At 40.2% G+C, this 19,970-nt stretch overlaps 2 protein-coding genes across 2 annotated transcripts; one reads left to right on the top strand and one right to left on the bottom strand.

Annotated features, from left to right (window-relative positions):
- The first annotated feature begins 2,232 nt into the window (after window positions 1-2,232).
- LOC117158006 (endocuticle structural glycoprotein SgAbd-8) lies at window positions 2,233-3,740 on the top strand. Its single transcript, XM_033336429.2, has 2 exons — window positions 2,233-2,324; window positions 2,836-3,740. Exon 2 carries the CDS (start codon window positions 2,862-2,864, stop codon window positions 3,258-3,260), a length of 399 nt encoding a protein of 132 aa, XP_033192320.1. The 5' UTR covers window positions 2,233-2,324; window positions 2,836-2,861; the 3' UTR covers window positions 3,261-3,740.
- A 2,806-nt stretch (window positions 3,741-6,546) lies between these two features.
- On the bottom strand, window positions 6,547-9,219 carry CPR22 (cuticular protein 22). The gene is made up of 2 exons (XM_033336574.2): window positions 9,075-9,219; window positions 6,547-7,263 (listed from the first exon to the last, which is right to left on the bottom strand). The coding sequence occupies exons 1-2, from the start codon at window positions 9,087-9,089 to the stop codon at window positions 6,883-6,885; spliced, it is 396 nt and encodes a 131-aa protein (XP_033192465.1). The 5' UTR covers window positions 9,090-9,219; the 3' UTR covers window positions 6,547-6,882.
- Window positions 9,220-19,970: the final 10,751 nt, after the last annotated feature.

Here is a 19,970-nt window from a genome sequence, read left to right as displayed (position 1 = left end):
AGTGGAATTCCTAATTCTAGCTCATCGAGAATTCTTTTCTCCCTAGGTCCTCGTGTAATTTAGGTTTGTCAGAAGTTTCGAAAGACCGCTTGAAACCGCTCGAAGCACGCAAACTGATAGTTAGAATGAGAAAGGTCGTGAAACAATTACAAAATTTCTAATAACCATGGTTGAACCGTGACTCATTCGACATTGACCCATCGTTGCCTCACAGACTTGGAAAAAAAGAAAAAAAGAAACGCGTATTTCTTAAATCTTCTTCTTTCCTTCTACAAGTTACGCGGTCTCTAAAGTGCTTCGAATATTTAAATAAAGAGATGACTAATTGCACTTGTCGCAATGAAAAGTCCCGGGTAGTGCTGTCGGACAGTATAATACCTTGTACGAAATATTCAAAAGCCACTGTTTCCGCTCATTAGAATTGTGCTTTCTCTGACAGATCATTTTTTAAAAGAACCAGTCCACGGTGTGCGTAACATCACTGTAAATCACGAGATTAATTATTTTCAAGTATGTATCATTGTTTGTTCAGACACGCTTCTTAAACTTTCGTTGTTGCTAAAATCTCATTCTTTTTTCTCACAAGTATACCTTTACCAAATATGCCTTTCTTTTATAAAAAATGTTTCTACATCCAGGTTCGTTCCGAACCATTACGTAGGCGTACCGTTGCTAAAAAATTAACGGTCGACGAAGTCAGATATATATCGTTATGACGTAATACTCCTCTTTCGAATCTGGAGGTAGCTGACAGCGAGTATTTGTCAAAACGTAACAGCATTATCGATACGATTGATAACGTCAATAACAATACGTCAATAACGAGGAAAGTGTCATATAGCATACTGTACTTTATTTTACTATAGGGCAAACCTGTATTTATTAGATACTTTTATAACGAGCAAGAAACAGAGAAAAAGAAAAAAGAAAATAGAACTAACAAATTGCGTTTTAGTACTTGAAATAAGAATAAAACGAAAGCTCTATTTTCCCCGATTTTGTAGCTCTGCAATGGGTAAAACCGTATACACTGTACGGTATTGGCGATTAAAGTAAATTAACAACGATAAAATCGAAAATAGTTAAGTTCTTCTGTTCTGTTCTACAGTTTTCGAGCGCCCCTCTATTACACCCTATACGTACACTGTACTCAACTTTGTTGCAAGTGCCCCGCAACATATTCTTCCTGATAAGCACATATACCATCTAGCTTGATTCTTTTCTTCGACAACTTTTGTTTCTTAGCTGTTGCTAATTCTTATAAATTCGAAATAAATGTCCTTCTCTCCCTTCTTGATGTAGCGAGTAATTGATTTTTGTATTCAGACGCATGAAGATAACCTTCTGTTTATAATGTTACAAGAAAAACGTAAACATAAAAGTACCACGTTGTCTTTCCTTGTCGTTCGTACGACAAGTTTTGCAAGATGAAAACTAAAATATCTTTTAAACTGATCATTTTTCGACCCAAATCGAAGTACCTTGATACTTTTTTGCAGGGAATTAAAAAACGTTACATTGGCATTGAAGCCTCTTTAAAGACGAATATAAAGAGAAATCAAGATATCCTGTTGAGTTTGGCCCATGAAGTCAAACAACTTTCATTTGAAACACTTTTTGCTACTTCTCGTACTTCGATACTCTTAGCGTATACATTTAAAACTGACATACGTATATGTATCGTACGATCGGAAAGCGAGGGTTTTTTGTTTTTTCAAGCTAGTCCAACGCATAAATTTTTACTTTTGTATTGTATAAAAACAAGCGAAATAAAAGGAAACATGGAAACGTGAAAACAGGCATCTGTTTTGTTCGTATATTGCGTAAGAAAACATGAAACTGATCGTTGATAAAAGTAATAGGGGATACATAAACAACAAATAAACTACATAAAAGTGACTTCTCACGCTCTTTAAAGAGAAGAGACGCGAACTCGTTGACACGGTGCTTATGCGCGTTGTCCAATCTCCTCGAAGGAAGCTCCAGAAGTAAACACAAGTTCCAAGCAATTTGTATATTTATAGCAAGTGTGTATCCACGGTAACGGTTACTATAATTGACGATCTAGGCGTGGATTGATTGCAGGTTGCCCGTGCCATAACCCAGCCGGGAAGGTTTTCTTTATTACGCGATACCGGTCATACGAAGGCTGAACCGGTATCACCGAGTGACATTTGACGGAAAATGTCGGTGATAGCGGAGAGTATTTCAAACTATAAAAGGTGCATGCGATAGATGTGCACTCGCCAGTAGGGTTTTGCACGCGCTATCTGGAAATTCAGAAACCGAGGTTGGACGATCGCGTGGACACCGTCAATAACCAAGTATGATCGATAGATAGACTTTCGATCGTTATCTTGGCGCGCACACGTTCCATCGATTACCGATTAACAGGCGTATCGTTGCGACTACTTACGCCACATTTCAACGCTTAACTTAATCATCACGTTCGTAAAACGACTTAATTGAATTAACCGGCCTAAACGGATAACTACTTCGTTACTTAGATTTATGATCGGACACTTGTCACGGTTTTAACGAGATACGCGATAATTAACCGGTACGAAAGTATAATACGTAATACAGATAGAATTACGCGTATCTACACGTCGGGGATACAGTGCATATGAAAAAGATCAACACATAGCTGTTCATATATACGTCATCGTTTATTTTCTAATTTTAGTGAATTTTAGTGGATTTTTTATTAATTTTTTAATTAATTTTAATTAAAATTCCAATAAATAGAATTCGGACGAACAAAGCTCTGCTGTTGAGTCAAGTTAGAATAATATACCTTAACACGTTACGATTACACGTAATGACTTTTTTCAGACATTTTTCCACCCGTTACTTGCATCATGCACTTCCGGACAATTTGCCTGCTGAATGTGGTAGTTATGGCGCTAGCCGCGGACAAACCGATCGCCATCGTCAGTCAAAGTCAAGATATCAGTCCGGATGGAAGTTTTTACTCGAAATGGGAAACCGCTAATGGCATTGCCGTCGAGGAAGAGGGTGTTTTGAAGAATCGTGGTCAAAAGGACGCGGAAGCCGAAGAAGTTCGCGGCTCGGCCTCGTGGACCGCGCCGGATGGTACGAAAATCAACCTCGGCTGGTTAGCTAACGAAAACGGTGCCACATTTCAAGGGCCGCATCTGCCAACGCCACCACCCACGCAACCAATACCCGTTCTCATCCAGCGTGCCCTCGACTGGATAGCCGCACATCCCTCCAAAGACGCGAAAAACGGATTGTAGTTTTCCGTTATGTTTCGTTCTCAAAAGGACAGTATCGCGCGAAGAAGTCGACCGCGTGCTTTTTTCTCCGAATGATTTAAAGAATTTGACTTTATGTACGTACGTCTCTCTGGAAATTTGAATTCTCTTGCCTGGAATTCACCGAATCACGCTATCCGTGTGTAAATTGTTCGAAGAGTATGCGACGAAGAAAAGCATTTCGTAAGAACTAAGATGTAAAACCTTTAGATTAAACGTATTGTAGATCGATGAACCGACGTTGTTAATTGATCGCCATAATATATTCGTACCTCGCTATCGATTAATTAAAAGATTGCTTTGTAAATAACCTAAGTAATATAGTACTTTTACAGTCGATTTATATTACAATAAAGTCGTTTGTGCTCGCGCGACGAGTATTCAACGGTAATGAAGAAACAAATCGTGTTCGTGTAAAATTAAGTGGAAAATGGACTAAAAATATAAAGGATAATCAAACAAGATGATCTATCGTTGTTACTTAATTCCATTTAAATGAAACACTTTGACAAAAATATGGCAGTAAAATCCATACGCTGCAATTAACAACATTCCGAATTATAATGCTAGCTCGGTGTACGATAAATGACGAACTGAAAAGAAAAAGGCGAACGTCGGTCCTGCGAATTGTCGTGGCACTGGAATCTCGGCGAAACAACACGCGGATTTCGTAGGCGATCTATTTGCAAGCAAAATAGCTCGCGACAGGTGCAACGCGATAACACGGAAGTCGAGGTCGAAGGTTGCCGTTGCGGCGAAGGAGACAGAGAAATATGGCATAAGTGTCAGAGTACGAAAGTTGCTCGTTGCAGCACCTGCATCGCTGCTGTCAACGATGTTGTCCTCGTTCGTTTGGATTACACACGCCTTGGTAGACGCAGAAAACCGTTTAACCGTGTAAATAGCACGCGCCCATCGTTACGCCTATTTACGGATTATTTCGTTGAATTGTTTGCGCTAGCATGGCGACAATGAAAATAATATAGACTCATGCGCGTTGTAATACGAAAATGTCATTCGGTCGAAGTGTAATAAGTGGTGTCCATTTCTTCTTACGTCTTATGTATTGTGGTTACAGCGACAAAAGTACAGTAGGTACACTAGCGTTTATAAGTATTTGAACATTTGATTCGTTTCGATCAAAAGGTTGATATTGTTGTCATGTTTTCAGCGTTATAAGAAAACGCCTCTCCATCGTTAATATTTTATCACTTGCCATAATTCCTAATTAAAATTAATCGACGACTAAATAAGTAGCAATAAATTGAAACTTGATACAAAGAAGGCAAGGGTGAAAAGAAGATAATTCATGTCGGAAGAGATACTTATGAGGAGAAGAAGAATAAATGCTATCTTTATCAAATTTTGTCTCGAAACGAAAAATATAGAAATAATTTATGTATCCATCGACAAGTAATAAAATGTCATCCAATGCTATCGAACTGCATTATGCTATAGATGGCAAAATGTCCTGTTGCATTTATTAGAAAATCTTGATTTCCTAACGATGCAAACGGTAGATTCGGTGAAAAGTTTCTTAGTATACCCGACACTAAAGTTTAATAGACTTTGAATATATAAAGTTTATTAGCTCGAACTTAGCGATATTCTAAGATATCGTAAATGAAGCTGATTATTCGATATCATGAAGGAAGGTATGAAAATATATTCGGTAATTCATCTTTGTTTAAGACGTGATTTATGACTCTTGACACGTACTCTAATGATGCCCTCGGAAAGCTATCGTATATACTAAAGATAAAAGTTTCACCGATGGTTTTGCATAGATGACAGAAGTTGGAACGGCCAAGCATTATGTAATTCCATTGTAAACGTGGAACATATCTCAGGTATACTAAAATAGAAGTGTATAACGCTGTCGTTCGTGAAAGTTCAACGAAAGTTTCAGACACAATCGATAATCCTTCGTCGCGTCATCGAAGAGACGTTGACACACGAGACTGATATAAGACGATTCGTTGAGAAAGTTTGGCGTTACGTCTGGCTAATTGACTAACACGTGTTTAGATCAAGTCAGCAATTAGTAATAATTAAGATCGTTCCATGACATTTCACGTCTATCAAACTTGACGAAATTTAAGAAAATAGAGAACGAAATATGTTATTTATGCTAATGCTATTTGCGAAATATGCTAATGTTATTTTATTGTTCTTCCTATTTTTTAACATTTTATATTTATAATATCGTACCGTTGATTTAAATGAAACGACGCGAACGCGTTAAGAGAACAAATACCGATACAAGCATATAGAATAGTATTCTGTTCATAAAAATGTTGATTCTTATCAATTCTACTACTACTATGTTGGTTGAACTTTGCGTGGGATATAATTCTTAAGTTACGACAATTTGCTGTTTCATTTGCAAGGGAATGCAACAAAAGGCAAACGAGACCGCGTTATCCACAAGACCGTCGTCTTCGAATAAATTACCGGAGGACGTCCTTTATGTCCGCGGTATCGCGATTGATTAACGATGTCGAGGCAATTCTACAGCGAGCACGTGCTTAAAACGTTGTACTACGTCGCGTCGTGCTGAAACTTTCTATCGTAAATCAGCGCGTACCTTAGAGAGCACGGATCAAACGAGAACGAATCAAATTCCTCGAAGAAACTACGCTCCTCTTTCAGATTGCGCTCGGAATTTGTATTTTGTATTTACGATTGCAGTGCCGCGGGATTATTTCGTCGAAACGAGCCGGCGCTGATATGAATAATTGGAGCGGAATCGTAAATGATGACAAGGAAGTGTCAACAGAGAAGAGAATTTCGCGTGCATTTACAACGTGACTCTGTAGTTGCAGGCTGCACCCGTAGCTGACCCGTTCTGTCCTAGCCTTTCCTAAAGCGACTGTAAACTAGCCTTAATTCAATCTGCGTTTACATTCGATCCAGCTAACAGTTCCGGCCAAAGTGGACAAATTCGGGGCCAAAGAATAAATACTGTTTTGATACAAAGTTACGATTGAAGTTAACGTTGACAGTTCGACAAGTTTGTTTTGCCAAGCGGAGAAGCAAATTGTCGTCAAATTTTCAAGCTGCGTCCGGTAAGCGAGACGTCTCGGCAATCAGAGAAACGTTTCGTACAACTTGACGCAATAACGTAGGTAACGTTAGTCGTTTCTATTTTGTAATAATCTTGGTTAACGTAAAAATCAGTCTCGATATCACTGTATCATTCTCGTATACGTAATGTACGGGAATAAAAATACGTAAATACGACAGGCAAAGAGATAAGACGAGGGTGTGTGTTGAATTGCAACATTTATTTCGTATGCATCGTAATGTGTACGTACCTGGCAACGATTGTGTACATGTTCGCTGCCCGTGGTACATACTCGCGTCTGCATGTGTTACAATACACGATACATATATAATACGATATAATATATCGATATACAATACACATATACGTCCGTAAAAGTATACAATAAATATTTACAACAGATTGAACCAGAGTAGTACGCGTTTCGTTAGAGCTTGGACTGCAAGAGGTGACGACGGGGCGATTCATCGTAATTCACGTTAGAAGAAAATTGAACGTAGCTCGTTTTGAGATCACTGACGGTACACGTCTCATCCTTTATACCTGATTCTGGTCCTCCTTGCTTGGGTGCGCCGCTATCCATTCGAGCGCCTTTTGAATGAGCGGCGGTATTTCTGGTGTAGTGGGTAGGTGAGCGCCCTGTGGTTGGAAACCTTCCTCGTTCGCAACATACGTCAACGAGATTTGTTGACCGTCGTCGCTCGGATAACTGAAGCTACCCTGAGCGTTCATCGCCTCGTTCTCTTGGCCAGCGTTCTCCAGATGACCCTCCTCTTGCGCTTTGATCCCATTGCCGGACTCGTAGCTCCATTTGTACGAGCCGTCCGGATTTGGACCCTCTTGACTTTGGCTGACAATTGGTATCACGTCCTCCGCTGGGGCAGCTGCCACGCAGCTTGCCAGTGCGATCACGACTACCTGAACATCCGAAAAACAGAAATAAGTCGCGACTTTGCCTTTGTCGTTCTCGACGTCGCCTAACATCGAGTCGTCAGATCGCGCCGTATTGTTCTTCGACTCTCTTCTCTTATCTTCTATTTCGAACAGTACGATAAATCGCACGTTCCGACGTTTTCGCGTTGGAGCACTACTCGGAACAAGGAAACCGACTTTTGTTATTTCCAAATCGAATCTATACGGTTTCGGTAGAGCGAATGCAATATCTGATTCGTCCAACACGCTATCAACTTGCGTACGTTTACGTTGCCCCAATTTGAACAAAATTACGAAACAACGTTCGAACGTCCCGCGCGAATCACTCTCTAGCTCGCAAATGACGCGTCTAGCTTTAGCACCTGCATCGAACCGGCAGACACGCATTTAATTGAAGCGATTTCAAAGTTTGCTAGAGTCCTTAACGCAATGATGGTCGTTATAGCTGAGCGGTAAAACAAACGCGACACGCAATTTCGCGTAAAGACGTCAGGACAAATGGATCGGGGTGGAATGCTGTCGTGAACGCGCGCGCCTATGTATACATATACTCGCTCAGTGTTTACGTTATTGCGTTTAAACACCTATAAATTACGTCGCGAAAGATCGATTTTCACGTAATTACGAGCCGGTGAAGCGCGATTTAAACGGTAGAACGGATCACGTATCGATTCGAGAAATCGATTGCGAGATTACCCGTCGTTTGATCCGGCCGTGTGCACTACGAGTGGCTCGTATTGTCGAAAACAGCGGGAAGCTTGCCGCAGTAGTGATACCGTTTCGAGTCAGCCACTACTCGAATGGTAGTATGACGTTTATTAAGTCAGACGTAGTCGCTGGCGTTTCGTAACTGTTAGAACGTTTATCGCGTTAATAACATTTTCTGCTATCGATACCTTTCCGCGTAAACATCGAAGCTGCTAACTGTTTACATAATTAGAGAAATATACAGGGTGGTTGGTAACTGGCGGTACAAGCGTAAAGGGGGTGATTCTACGCGAAAAAAGAGGTCGAAAATATAGAACAAAAATTTTCCGTTTGAGGCTTTGTTTTCGAGAAAATCGACTTTGAATTTTCGCTCGGTACGCGTGCACTTTATCACGTCTCGTTATAACGGATCTCACTGTAGATCGTTGTCTCGATGGAAAGATTAAAAAAAAAAATTTTTATTCTACATTTTCGACTTCTTTTTTCGCGTAGAATCACCTCCTTTCCGCTTTTACCACCAGTTACCAACCACCCTGTATAAGCAAAGATTAATCGAAACTGCTTTCGAGTTGATAACGAACATATAACGAAACAAGTAGAATATTACCTATAACAAGAATACTAAAGGATTAATCGCGTGCCAAGAACGTACGTGTTTATCTACATTGTGCGGTGAGTTACAAAATTTCGATCGACTATCCAACGAGATAATTTAGAGATCTTGAAGCCCGAGACGGATATACACCAAGCGCACACGATCCTTGTTAAAACTGCAGGCCTCTCTACATTCCACCCTACTCACCTCTCGACCATTCGTCTCGTTAGACTTGCGTAGGAAATCGCAATACGTCCCCGAATCGAGCGAATCAAACGGCACAGGCAACGCGTATCACAATATCCCGGAATGTATCACGCACAGAAACGAAAAAATCGTGGTCTCGACGGATCACTCGACGAATCTCTGTGGATCAGAGAGCTCACTCTGACGACGTTCCGATTGGTCCGGATTTTCGTTTCCGCGAGTTTCACCCTAGGTTTCCTCGTCCCGAGATCTTCCCGCTGGCGATTTTTCTCTTAATTACGCTTACCAGTGACGTATACATGCTGCAGCAGTAATCGCTGATGGGCAAGTGTTTATCAAGCCCCGCAGCGCTCGTCGTATATATACCCCTGGAGGCATCACCAATACGATCGTTTGGCCAAGTAACGATAGCCACCGTGCACCTAGGAGGACGCACATGGGACACGACGACACGGCGACAGACAGAGAGGCACGATCGAGACGAACAGAGAGGGAACGATAGTGACACAGAGGTAGAGGTACCTTAAGAGGGGTTACACGGATCCTCGTTTAACGCGCGCGCGATACGCGTTCGTGTGTATCTATGCGAGGAAACGTACAGGGACAGCAACACATTGTACATCACCTGGAGAGAGATTACCTTGCCGGGGATCAGCATGTCACATTACGCTAAATGTCATCGGGTCCCCGTTAAAGGATGCTTGCTCAATTGTCATAATTTCTTTAACGACGCGCCACCATGCCATCGAGGCCCTTTAGGTCGACGTTTATCAGACGAGTTCGAGGGTTGACTTGCCATCTATCGATTCGCGTCAAACCGATTCGGACAGGGTTACGAGTTGGTAACCGAGACGCGTAATAGAAGACGAGAGCTCTAATAGGAGTACGTTGGATAATGATTTATATCGGCTTTGTCTTATACCGAGATAATTTGCCATAGTCGAGCCGGAAATCGTGCAGCTTAAGATTCGATCGTACAATTTGATGCTGTACAACTAACGAGTAACAACGATAACTGTCCGAAGATACCGATGTATATAGTTTAGTTTCTAAAGTAAGGCTGACGCATGACGCATCTCATACTCATATATAATCTGTGAAAAATTTACTTTACCATTTATACTGACATTGAAAAAGGAGGGAGTTTATCTTTTTCAACGAGGAAAATATTTTCCATTTATCCTGAAAATCGAAACTATGCAAATTTATCGTATAACGATTATCGACACAATCAATACCGACTTTATTACTTATAACTTATTATTACCGACAAACTGATGAGACGATTCGCACTCTGACGATCGTGTAAATTTGTCTTATTCGTATTTTTGATTTAATTATAAAGTCGGGACTACGTTACCGATACCATCGAAGGAGTCTGAATATCACGAATAAATCTTACTCATCTGAATATTATATAATATCATACCACGAACTGTTCAGCGGTGGTCTTTCGTTGGTTGCGCTTAATTATACGCAATAATACGTAAGATATCTGGTCGATGTTCCAACTATTTACATCGTCGTTAATTTCCTCCTTAGGAATAAAACTCCTAAATCGAACACGTAATGCGTAGATAGAATTTTGCGTCAATGACGATAATTACGCGACACGTAATAAGCATATATCGTTGTGCTATTTTATTTAAATAGCGTTTAACGCGCAATTACATTCTATAATTCTTATGTCTCGCGTTTACGTCGTATTTAGTTTCTTCGGCATTATTCCATGCATTTCACTTTCGTTCCTTCTGGACAAAGTGAAGGCACTTTGCAACACTTTCTGTGTATCTTTCTATTCTATTTGAAACATACCAGCTGCATCACCATTACCTTGAATTAAGTATGGGCGTGCATTTGTTTAATCAATGTTACCCGATTGGAACGTCAAGAGTTGATCATCGATAGATATTAATCGATCGTATATTAATCATAATACTTTTCCATACAAATTTGCTTTGCATAAAAAAAAATTTCTGTTAATCTAACCTGACCGTGGTACTTGCCGTACACGTTATAATGGAACGTGGCATTTAAAATCTGCATTTAATCAACGATATATGTAAGCTACGCGATGAAATACAAAAGGTCGTAATCCGATCGAATGTTTACCTTTACGATTAATTTTCTGCGATGCCTCGGAGGTGGTCTCGAGAGAAAAATGAGCGATTGTCTCTAATGACGTGTACTAAACCGTAAATACGGTTTAAAAACTAGCGTATAATCGTGTTCGATGATATTAATCATATTTCCACTTGTAGAAGAAGAGTTTTCATCTTCCTTCTACGATCGCTAGACCTGACTATAATCGAATCAACTGATAAATCACTCGGCTAAATCGTCCAAAGAACGATGAATTATATACCAGAAGACGTTATTCCGCTTCTTTTATGGAAAATACAAGGAATACGCGAAGCTGTAATAAATTCTCGTTTTCTTAGGAATGTCAAGTACCCTGCTGGAAACGTCAGTTGTGATAGTGCGTGATTCACTGAGGCACGTCATCGATATCTATGGACAATCTTCTTCGAGCAATGCTTCTGTCCGGATACAGGCATTTTTAACCACACGAGGTAGCAACTACGAGAAAAAATAACTTGCAGCCTCTTAACTAATAGAAACGCCTTTTCGTACGTTTTTCTATTTCGTTAACCCTTTGAAATCAGAAGAAACTAACTTTTACAGTCCATCGCGCATAATTAACATGATATGCCTTACGAGAACAATTTTGTTCCGTTTCTATGAAAGTTTCGTAAAACTAAATCGCTAAGGTTTACATGTGGTTGTTTGCGGAAAAACTTCAAGTACAAAATAGATATAGCAACGCAAAAAATACTACAAGTTACGGCTGCTCTGTTGTAGCCAGAGAATTTCTATGTACGGTAATGTGACTGGAGGTAAAGTGGAATTTATATGCTAGAGAAATAAGAATACTTTTCTTTGCGATTTATTGTAATTTATAATCGTAAAGTATCATAATCTTCGTACTTCGTAGTCTTTCGGTGTGACACTCTAAACAAAACAAACAAGGAAAGCTGTAAATCACCGTACGCTCATGATTTACCGATTGACACGTTAAGATGCAAAACAAACAGTCACCGGTTCACCAGATACCAGATAGTAGCGTGGTAAATATAGGGGAAAGTCTGTCACGATATGTTTGAAGTTTTAATTAGCTGGGTTACGTAATATGACCAGTGCAAACAAAAGATACGTGCATAAATATCACTCGTGAAAGTAGCGGACTAGGTACCATCTTTCGAGAATATATCGTTGTATTGACCGGAGCGTCGCTCGAGGGGTTGAACCGAGTCGCCTCTACATCTACGTTCTTCTACATTCTTACTTCGTTACGAAAATTCACTTTCCGTAGCTTACTTTTTCTCGTACGAAGTTAAGAAACTTTCTAGCAAGCAGGTCTGCTTGTAACAACGCATCGATGTAAAAATAACTTTACACGGAACGTTTGCTGTACGATGAATACAGTAAATTGATACTACAATCTTAATCGTTCGATCTTATATTCGCGGATATCGTACAACACAGATGTGGGAGACGCGATAAAGTAGCGGGTAGCGGATAGATAAATTAGAAAAGTAGCTAGATTTCCACTTTACGACGATAAAACACCTCGATGAGATTGAAAATCAATTGCTGCTTTCACACGATACGTATTATGAAACGTTGAGGAATAACAAAGGCAGCATCGAAAATTATACCACTATAATTTCCGAGCAAAAAGCATCGTGGCAAACTATTCTGTATTCGGTACACCGCGTCCGTGACTCGTTCGCGGAATAACTTCTTCCTCGAGATTAATACCCGGACTTCGGGGAGCTGAATTCACGGTTTGTAAATTATACCGCTTTGAATGCCAGCCCACGCAAGCAACAGCCACAGACTGAACGACACGAAACCCATCGATGCGAAGGAATCGTGAATTTTCGTTTCCCTAACGAAGCGCTGCGATTCTTTTTTTTTAATTGGTGATTAAACATGCTCGGTAGTCTCTCGTTATTTCGCTGCGGCGAAGGCTTTCGCGTTCCCTCATTTTTATCTTGTTTTTTTTTTCTCTGTCCCTTGTCAAAATTCGTTTCGAAATAACTGACTCATCGAGAATTTGCGAGAACCGATCGCTACCTTGGAAATCTTTAATAAGGATCTGTTCGATTTTGTAAACAAGTTATCTTCCTAGCGAACCAACGATATTTACACACATTGTTTTCGTTTCCTACCATACACTTATTTTCACTTTCCATTATTCATTAGTATGCCGTTCTCTTTCAACGTTCTTTTTATATCCTGCCTCGCTCAGCAATATTACGCAAAATATTTACTAAATGCGAGATTAAAATTTAAGAGTCAACGGTAGATCGAAAGGTTATACGTATACACTTAAACATATAATAGTTTAGTGATGCAATAGCTCGAGCATTATCTTGTCTTCCGAGGGAATAACCAACATGTATAGAGTAATCAAATGTACTTGCGTCACGGCATCTTGCTTACACTTTGGTACAAACCCGATTAATAACGTTCTATGGCCTGAAGCGATCGATTAAGCGAATGACAAAACTGAGTTTAAAAACAATAACGAGTGTTATTTGTCACTATTATAAAGTGCTATAGCTCGGTAGACAGATCTGTTAGCTCCTTATCCTATTACGATGTTTGTTACGATGCCCTTTCTTGCAAAGTAAAATTGCGTTCCTATGGCAGAAAGTATCTCCACGATAAATGCGCGAAGGTAAGAATCGAATCGATATTTGTATTTTGTAATAGAGGGAAGTAAAGTGATTCGATCTATGAACGATAACGACGATTTATGATAGTCCTTTCCGATGAGAAAAAAAAAAAAAAAGAAACAAATTCCTGATGTTACGAAGCAGATGGTCGAACAATTTGAACCTCTTTCTTACTTTAGGCGATTGCCTGGCTTAAAAAATTCCTCGGAGGAAATAAACGAAGGCATTGATCATCGTTAAAATGTCAACGATGAATACGAGAACTGCCCGAGAGTCAAGAGCCGACCATATTTACGGAACATAGAAACTCCGATGTTCGTTGGACCAAGTCGTTCGACTCTCCGAAAAAAGGTAATCGTATGACAGACCAGCAATAAAGTCGATGATTCTCTTCGATCGTTCGTTGCTTTCATTGACTCGCTTGTTCGATCCCGCTGATACACTCTGACTTTCTCCCTCTCCCTTCCTCTCTTTCACATTCTTTCGCATTCTGATTCATAATCTTCACTTATTCCATCTTCCTTCTCCCCCTCTCTCTGCCTCTCATCAACATTTATAAATTTCACCTTATGCGCTCATACATATTTTAATTCATCTCCTTGCTTCTTTCTCTGTGTCTTGTTCTCCTTTCATCCTTTTTCGTGTCACGTACAATGTTCGCCAAGCCGGTATCTCCATCTCCGTTTCAACGTTCATCCCACTCCCCCTCTCGTTCTATCCGTCTACATTCGCGTGGGGTTTTCATTCAAGTACGCATTCTTCGGAATGCGCAGGGCTCGTAAGTGCATCCGCGTGTAACCTTTCTGTAAATATAAAACCGTCTATTGCAACAACCGTGCCGCGTATCGTACTTATAAGGCCGTTGGAAATGCATTACCTTGCCATCTGATATTTTAAATTTCCTCGCTGTTCTTCCTTTGCGAACTTTCGAAAGCAGTCTGCGCGGTAGTTTCAGACTCTTGGAGTCGTGCGATCGAACCCTTGACAACAATCTCTTTGGCACTCGTTGTACTTATTCTCATGAGTTAGCGGGTCTTCCTTTGTAACGGAGCGTGAACTCTTTAAAAGAAACGTAATTTGACGACGATTTACCCGGACCAGCCTGTATACTTTTTCTTAACTTTTATACTTTCATACCTTTCGCATGTGAAATACCAAAAGGTAGCGTAAAAGCGTATCTACTTAAGATAAAAACGTAATTTTACGTTTCAGATAGATTATGGTACTTATACATAAATTAGCAATTTACATTCATAAATACTTGCAGATAGAGTAGCTTAGAAATGGAATATTTTACGCAAATTACATTCTTTCCACATTACACTTTTGCTTATTCAACGAAATAGAATTCCAATAGAAGGAGATACCAATTCTTGAGATTTTAATTTTGAAAAAATGATTAATTGATTTATTCAGTTTCGTACGTTTCAGACAATTACCCCACTAAATCATAGTACGTAGAATACACGCTATGATTGGTACATAAAATATTATAGTACATAGTAGATTAATACATAGAAAAGTCAACGAGAAACAAGTGTTTTAAGAACTTAGAAAGGAACTTTAACACTTTCAATTTGACGCCTGATTCATCGTCGATTACTTCACTAATGTTCACACGTACCCTAAACTATTTCGTAGCTGTAATATCGAAACTGTATACATAAGTTACAACACCTAAGAACAAAATTTATTCCCCTCTTTTATTCTAAATTCTAGCATTTTTTAAATTGTCAAATGGTCGAGGTTTCAGGAAAGATAAAGAAAGAAAGAATGCTCTCAGAACGATAGGTGGAACGATAGGAGGAAATGTCTATATCGGTCATGTACACAGAGGCTCGTTGAAGTTAGAAAAATACGGTCGAAAGGCGGCACCAGTCGATTCTTCAATTTCAAGCATCGTCAACTGCTGAATTACGGAGCGCTGGACCGACGATTGCCATGTAACGATCGATCGAATCACTTTCTCGCGGAGCCTAGGCCCACGAGAGCAAACACAGGTCGATCGACGACTTTCCCAACAGGATTTTTTATGAGAATCGTCCTCGAGGCAAAGTATACAAAGACACACGTGCGTACGTCGCACTACCTGCACCATGGATGAAAGTGAAATTGATTTTGGCACGGGTTACGTCTTCTAGCCTGCGGCTAGGCGCTCTCTTAGAATGCTCGCGGTATACGCTTATATGTCAAGGTCGTCTTCTACCATAACTTCTTCGTCAGTTTTACGATTTATTTGCGTTGCGCGCTCATTACCGTCTTCGATTCCCCGAGGCTCGACATACTCGCGCGAAGTCGCTATCGATCATCTCCTTTAGAAATTCCTGATGCAACATTTTATTTTATCGGTCGATTTAAAGCGTCTCTTTCATCGTGAATTAAATCGCGAAGCCATGTTCGCGACTCTGGAACGCCATAATCGAGAAAATCTCGCGGATTCTCTTAACTAAGCATTATGGAGGAAACGTCTACGAAAAGATGTCACACAGTCGATAATTAACGGCTCTCGAGTAGAGTATATTAACAACGTTTTATTAATTAAAACCGCTTTATATAATCCGATACTGCTAACTCGCGCGACTGTTTATTTTCGCTATAATTAGTCAAAGATTACGGGCAGAAATACGATTCATTTCGCGTCTCTCGTTTTAACGAGCCATGCCTTGAAAGGTGCAAGAAGTTCAAGATCCGGAAACAGCAGGAATTATCTACCTACTAATTATAAAAAAGCAATGTACACGAACAGAGGATAGTTGAATGACTAGAAATATTTCGGTTCTCGAAAATGAAGATACGCAAAATTCCCCTCTTCCCCTGTGCTCGTTCGTTTTTCCTCTAATTTGTAGTTTTTGAAATTTAAAAAAATACCTAGCTCTTATTCTCAAACATCCGCTTCACATTTTCACGTATATCATAAAAGATGTATTAGAATATTAAAGCTGTTAGGGAAACAGATATTTCAGGGTACACGTTCATTATGGCTGGAACAAAGGGAATAGGAAGCGTAACGCGTTCGTAACAAGTTGTTTCTAAATGTTATTTCTACCATTAAAATAATATTTCGGGCCGCCGCTGGCTAGTATACCGGAGTATGTGTATTTTACTTAATACGTTCTTATCCGAACGGAACACGTATGCGCTATCAGCTTTACTACGTGTTCCGCATTTAAGCGCATAAATCCGAAAATTCTGCTCTCGCATAAAATTACTCTGAAATTTCAGCTACCCTTCGTCCTCGTCTTTGGCTGAGAGTTATTCAGCTTGAAGGCATGACGAGCAGCTAGCAGGAGTTCGCTTAAAGGCTTCGTATCTTTAAAGTGTCGCGTTATTTACTTTGTTGCATAACATGACAATGATTTTCCACGCACCTCCCGTTACATAATACGATGGACGAGCCACGAGCCACTGTGTCATTATATTTCAAATGTGTTTGCGCGTGTAGGAAAATTTGAGAGAGCGGGAGAAGGCTTTCTTTGCTCCTTCGTTCTCTACCTCTCTTCCTCTCTCGTGTATTGTTTCCTTCTTTATAATCGAAACCTAACAATTCCCTTAATAAGCAGTTGAAAAGATCTTTCATTATTCCTTCTTACTCGTTCTTCCTTTACTATATCCTTATCTTCTTTTATATCGAAACCCAATAATTTATTTGAGGAGAAATCAGAAATATCTTTCTTTTTCCTTCTTTCTCTTTATGTTCTCTCCTTTTCATACTATTTCCGTCGTTTTCGTTTTTTTTCTAAAATTTAATCACTTCGTAGATGAAGTCGTAAAGTCTATCGGGTTTCGTCTTGTACATCTACCTCAGGCTCATAAGCCATCGAGATTTATAACTCGAGATTGTCAAAGAAATTTCGGCTCTTCCCCTCATACGACTCACTTCAACGAACAGATGATATTTAAGAAATGATTCGCTGAATAAGTTTTTATCGCGTGTCGGTTGCGATAACAATGCTCACAGTTGTGCGAGCAACGTTAATCGCGCGAACGATACTCCTTTTTACGTAATCTGTGGGCTCGAACCTAAGACAAACTTAATTATACCCTGATCCATGTAATCGATCGATTCTATTCCATGTTAATTTCAATTACTCTACCATATTTCCTAACGCATAGAATTAACTCGTGTATTTACGCTTATATCACGATATTTACGTAAGCCTCAAAACAATACGCAGTCACGCCATCATGATCAGAGTAGAAAAATTCGACGTGAGTCGTTCGACCGATATCCACGACGCTATTCTTGCGACGTTTTCTTGTCAGTGGAATTCCGCGGGTGTCGTGACGAGGAAGCGAAGAACGGGCCGCATCTCGGGCATGCAGACGATAAATAGAAGACTTTCTCCGTTGCTATGTGTCTTTGCTAGGATCGAAGAGCTCGCTCGATACGAGCAATTAGATTTGCCGGTCTAGTTGCGGTTGCGAAATCTGGCCATCCAGCTTGTTGCACGACCTTTGGGACTATTCTGTCCGTGCAATGACGCGACCCCTAACCACGAAGAGGATGCGGCATGATCGCCGCGCCGATTAGATATTTCCAGTTCTCCACTGTTCCGCGTTCAGCGTGTTCCCGACGACTGGAGATTCGTGCAAAGATACTCGTAACCCGCAACTCCATAAAGCCGAATTTACGCTGTTTCGCTTTCGAGGAACACGACGAATGAACGATGCTTTCATCCTTGTTTTCATCGGGGATGAAAGCGACACGGTGTAAATTCGGCTGAAGCTTCGAACGTGAATTTCTACGAAGAACGTGCGGATCGAGGGAGCACGGCTAGTTCTTGATAAATGGATTGCACGACTGCGATTGCTAATCGAAGGGTGAATTATGCGTTCACCTTTCGCAAAACTCTCTAACCGCCGTCTGTATATTTTTACCGACATTTAGCTGTGTCGCGGATTTACCAGCCTAGCTGAGACGACTAATTCTTCGGTCCAAACGCAGGCTTCCGTACTTTTCGCTTAAAATTAACATCGATATTAAAATTACTTGCCACACGAAAGGAACATCTTACTGCCGACTTTGAGAAACAGAATACAATGCAAGCAAAACGTTCGTTTATTCATTGTCGTTATAAAGAAAATTATATTTCGTTAACTTCATTTTCAGTAGATCGATTTACCGCGTTTCTCTCTGTCGACAAAATTTTAATAAACATCTCTCTCTCTCTGTCTCTCCTCTCATCTTTCTCTTATGAGCGTTATAAAACGTTTATCGCAAGCAGAAGGATCATCCGCAGGAATAATCTCGTACCACGCTCAGCGATTAATTCCACGAATACCATGCAGTAGCTAACCGCAGTTAACAGATTGACGATTTAATCGGCTTAATCGACGATACGTTAAATATGGAAAATAACTAATACATTAATTCCAAGGACATCGTCCGAGTAGTTGCGAAGACTGGTTTCTCGTTCAAATATTGTTCGCTTAATTAGTTGTTTCTTACACGAAGTGTCCAGAGGAGGGCTACACTACGTAGTTCCTTTATAACTACGATAGAACTTCATTTGTTCGTCGTCGAGCAAACAAACTCCGCATAACATCACACGATAGGAGTTCGTTGGTTCTTCTCGCTGATTCCAAGCTAATTTTCCTAGGCCGATGAACGCGAAACACGCTGTACAAATGTTTCTTTTAGAAAAACAAATATACGAAAAGGCACGTAGCGAAAAAATTTAATCGATTCCTTCTTGCTCCTTTCGATTACGAACGTTCGCTTTTTAAATCCTAGACGACTTAGTTACTTCAGGTTAGTACACTTTACCGCTTATATCGTTATAAATTACGAGTCTGTATACCGTCTAAAACGGTACGGAAATCTCCAATTCCTTGAAGATGAAATAATACAGGGTGGTTGGTAACTGGTGGTACGAGCGGAAAGGGGTGATCCTACGCGAAAAAGAAGTCGAAAATATAGAATAAAAAAATTTTTTTTTTTAATTTTTCCATCGAGACAATAAAGTACACGCGTACCGAGCGAAAATTCAAAGTCGATTTTCTCGAAAGCAAAGCCTCAAACGAACAATTTTTATTCTATATTTTCGACTTCTTTTTTCGCGTAGAATCACCCCCTTTCCGCTTGTACCGCCAGTTACCAACCACCCTGTATGTTACTTAAATATATCGATACAAACTATCGTGATACGCTGATCCACATATTGGCAAAACCATCGTCGGAAACGATCCCCGAAAAGAATTTTAATCCGTACGTTATTTTCATTCTCTTTTTCACATCGTGTCGTACAGGTGAACTCCAACCGTGACCGTATTAATTATAATTCCAACGAATAACGCGCGTCACGTGAAACACGCGCGACTTTCGTGGAACTCGCCTTTTTCCCTGTGCAGCTATGCATCACTGTCGTTTTATGCGTAATGTGTGACAACTCTGAACCGATGTCGGTCAGTGGTTAATGACGTCATCAGTCTCGTAC

Source organism: Bombus vancouverensis, chromosome 6, assembly GCF_051014615.1.
Source record: "Bombus vancouverensis nearcticus chromosome 6, iyBomVanc1_principal, whole genome shotgun sequence".
Classification (NCBI taxonomy): domain Eukaryota; kingdom Metazoa; phylum Arthropoda; class Insecta; order Hymenoptera; family Apidae; genus Bombus; species Bombus vancouverensis.
Note: the sequence above shows the minus strand (reverse complement) of the source record. Positions and strands in the feature narration are given on the sequence as shown.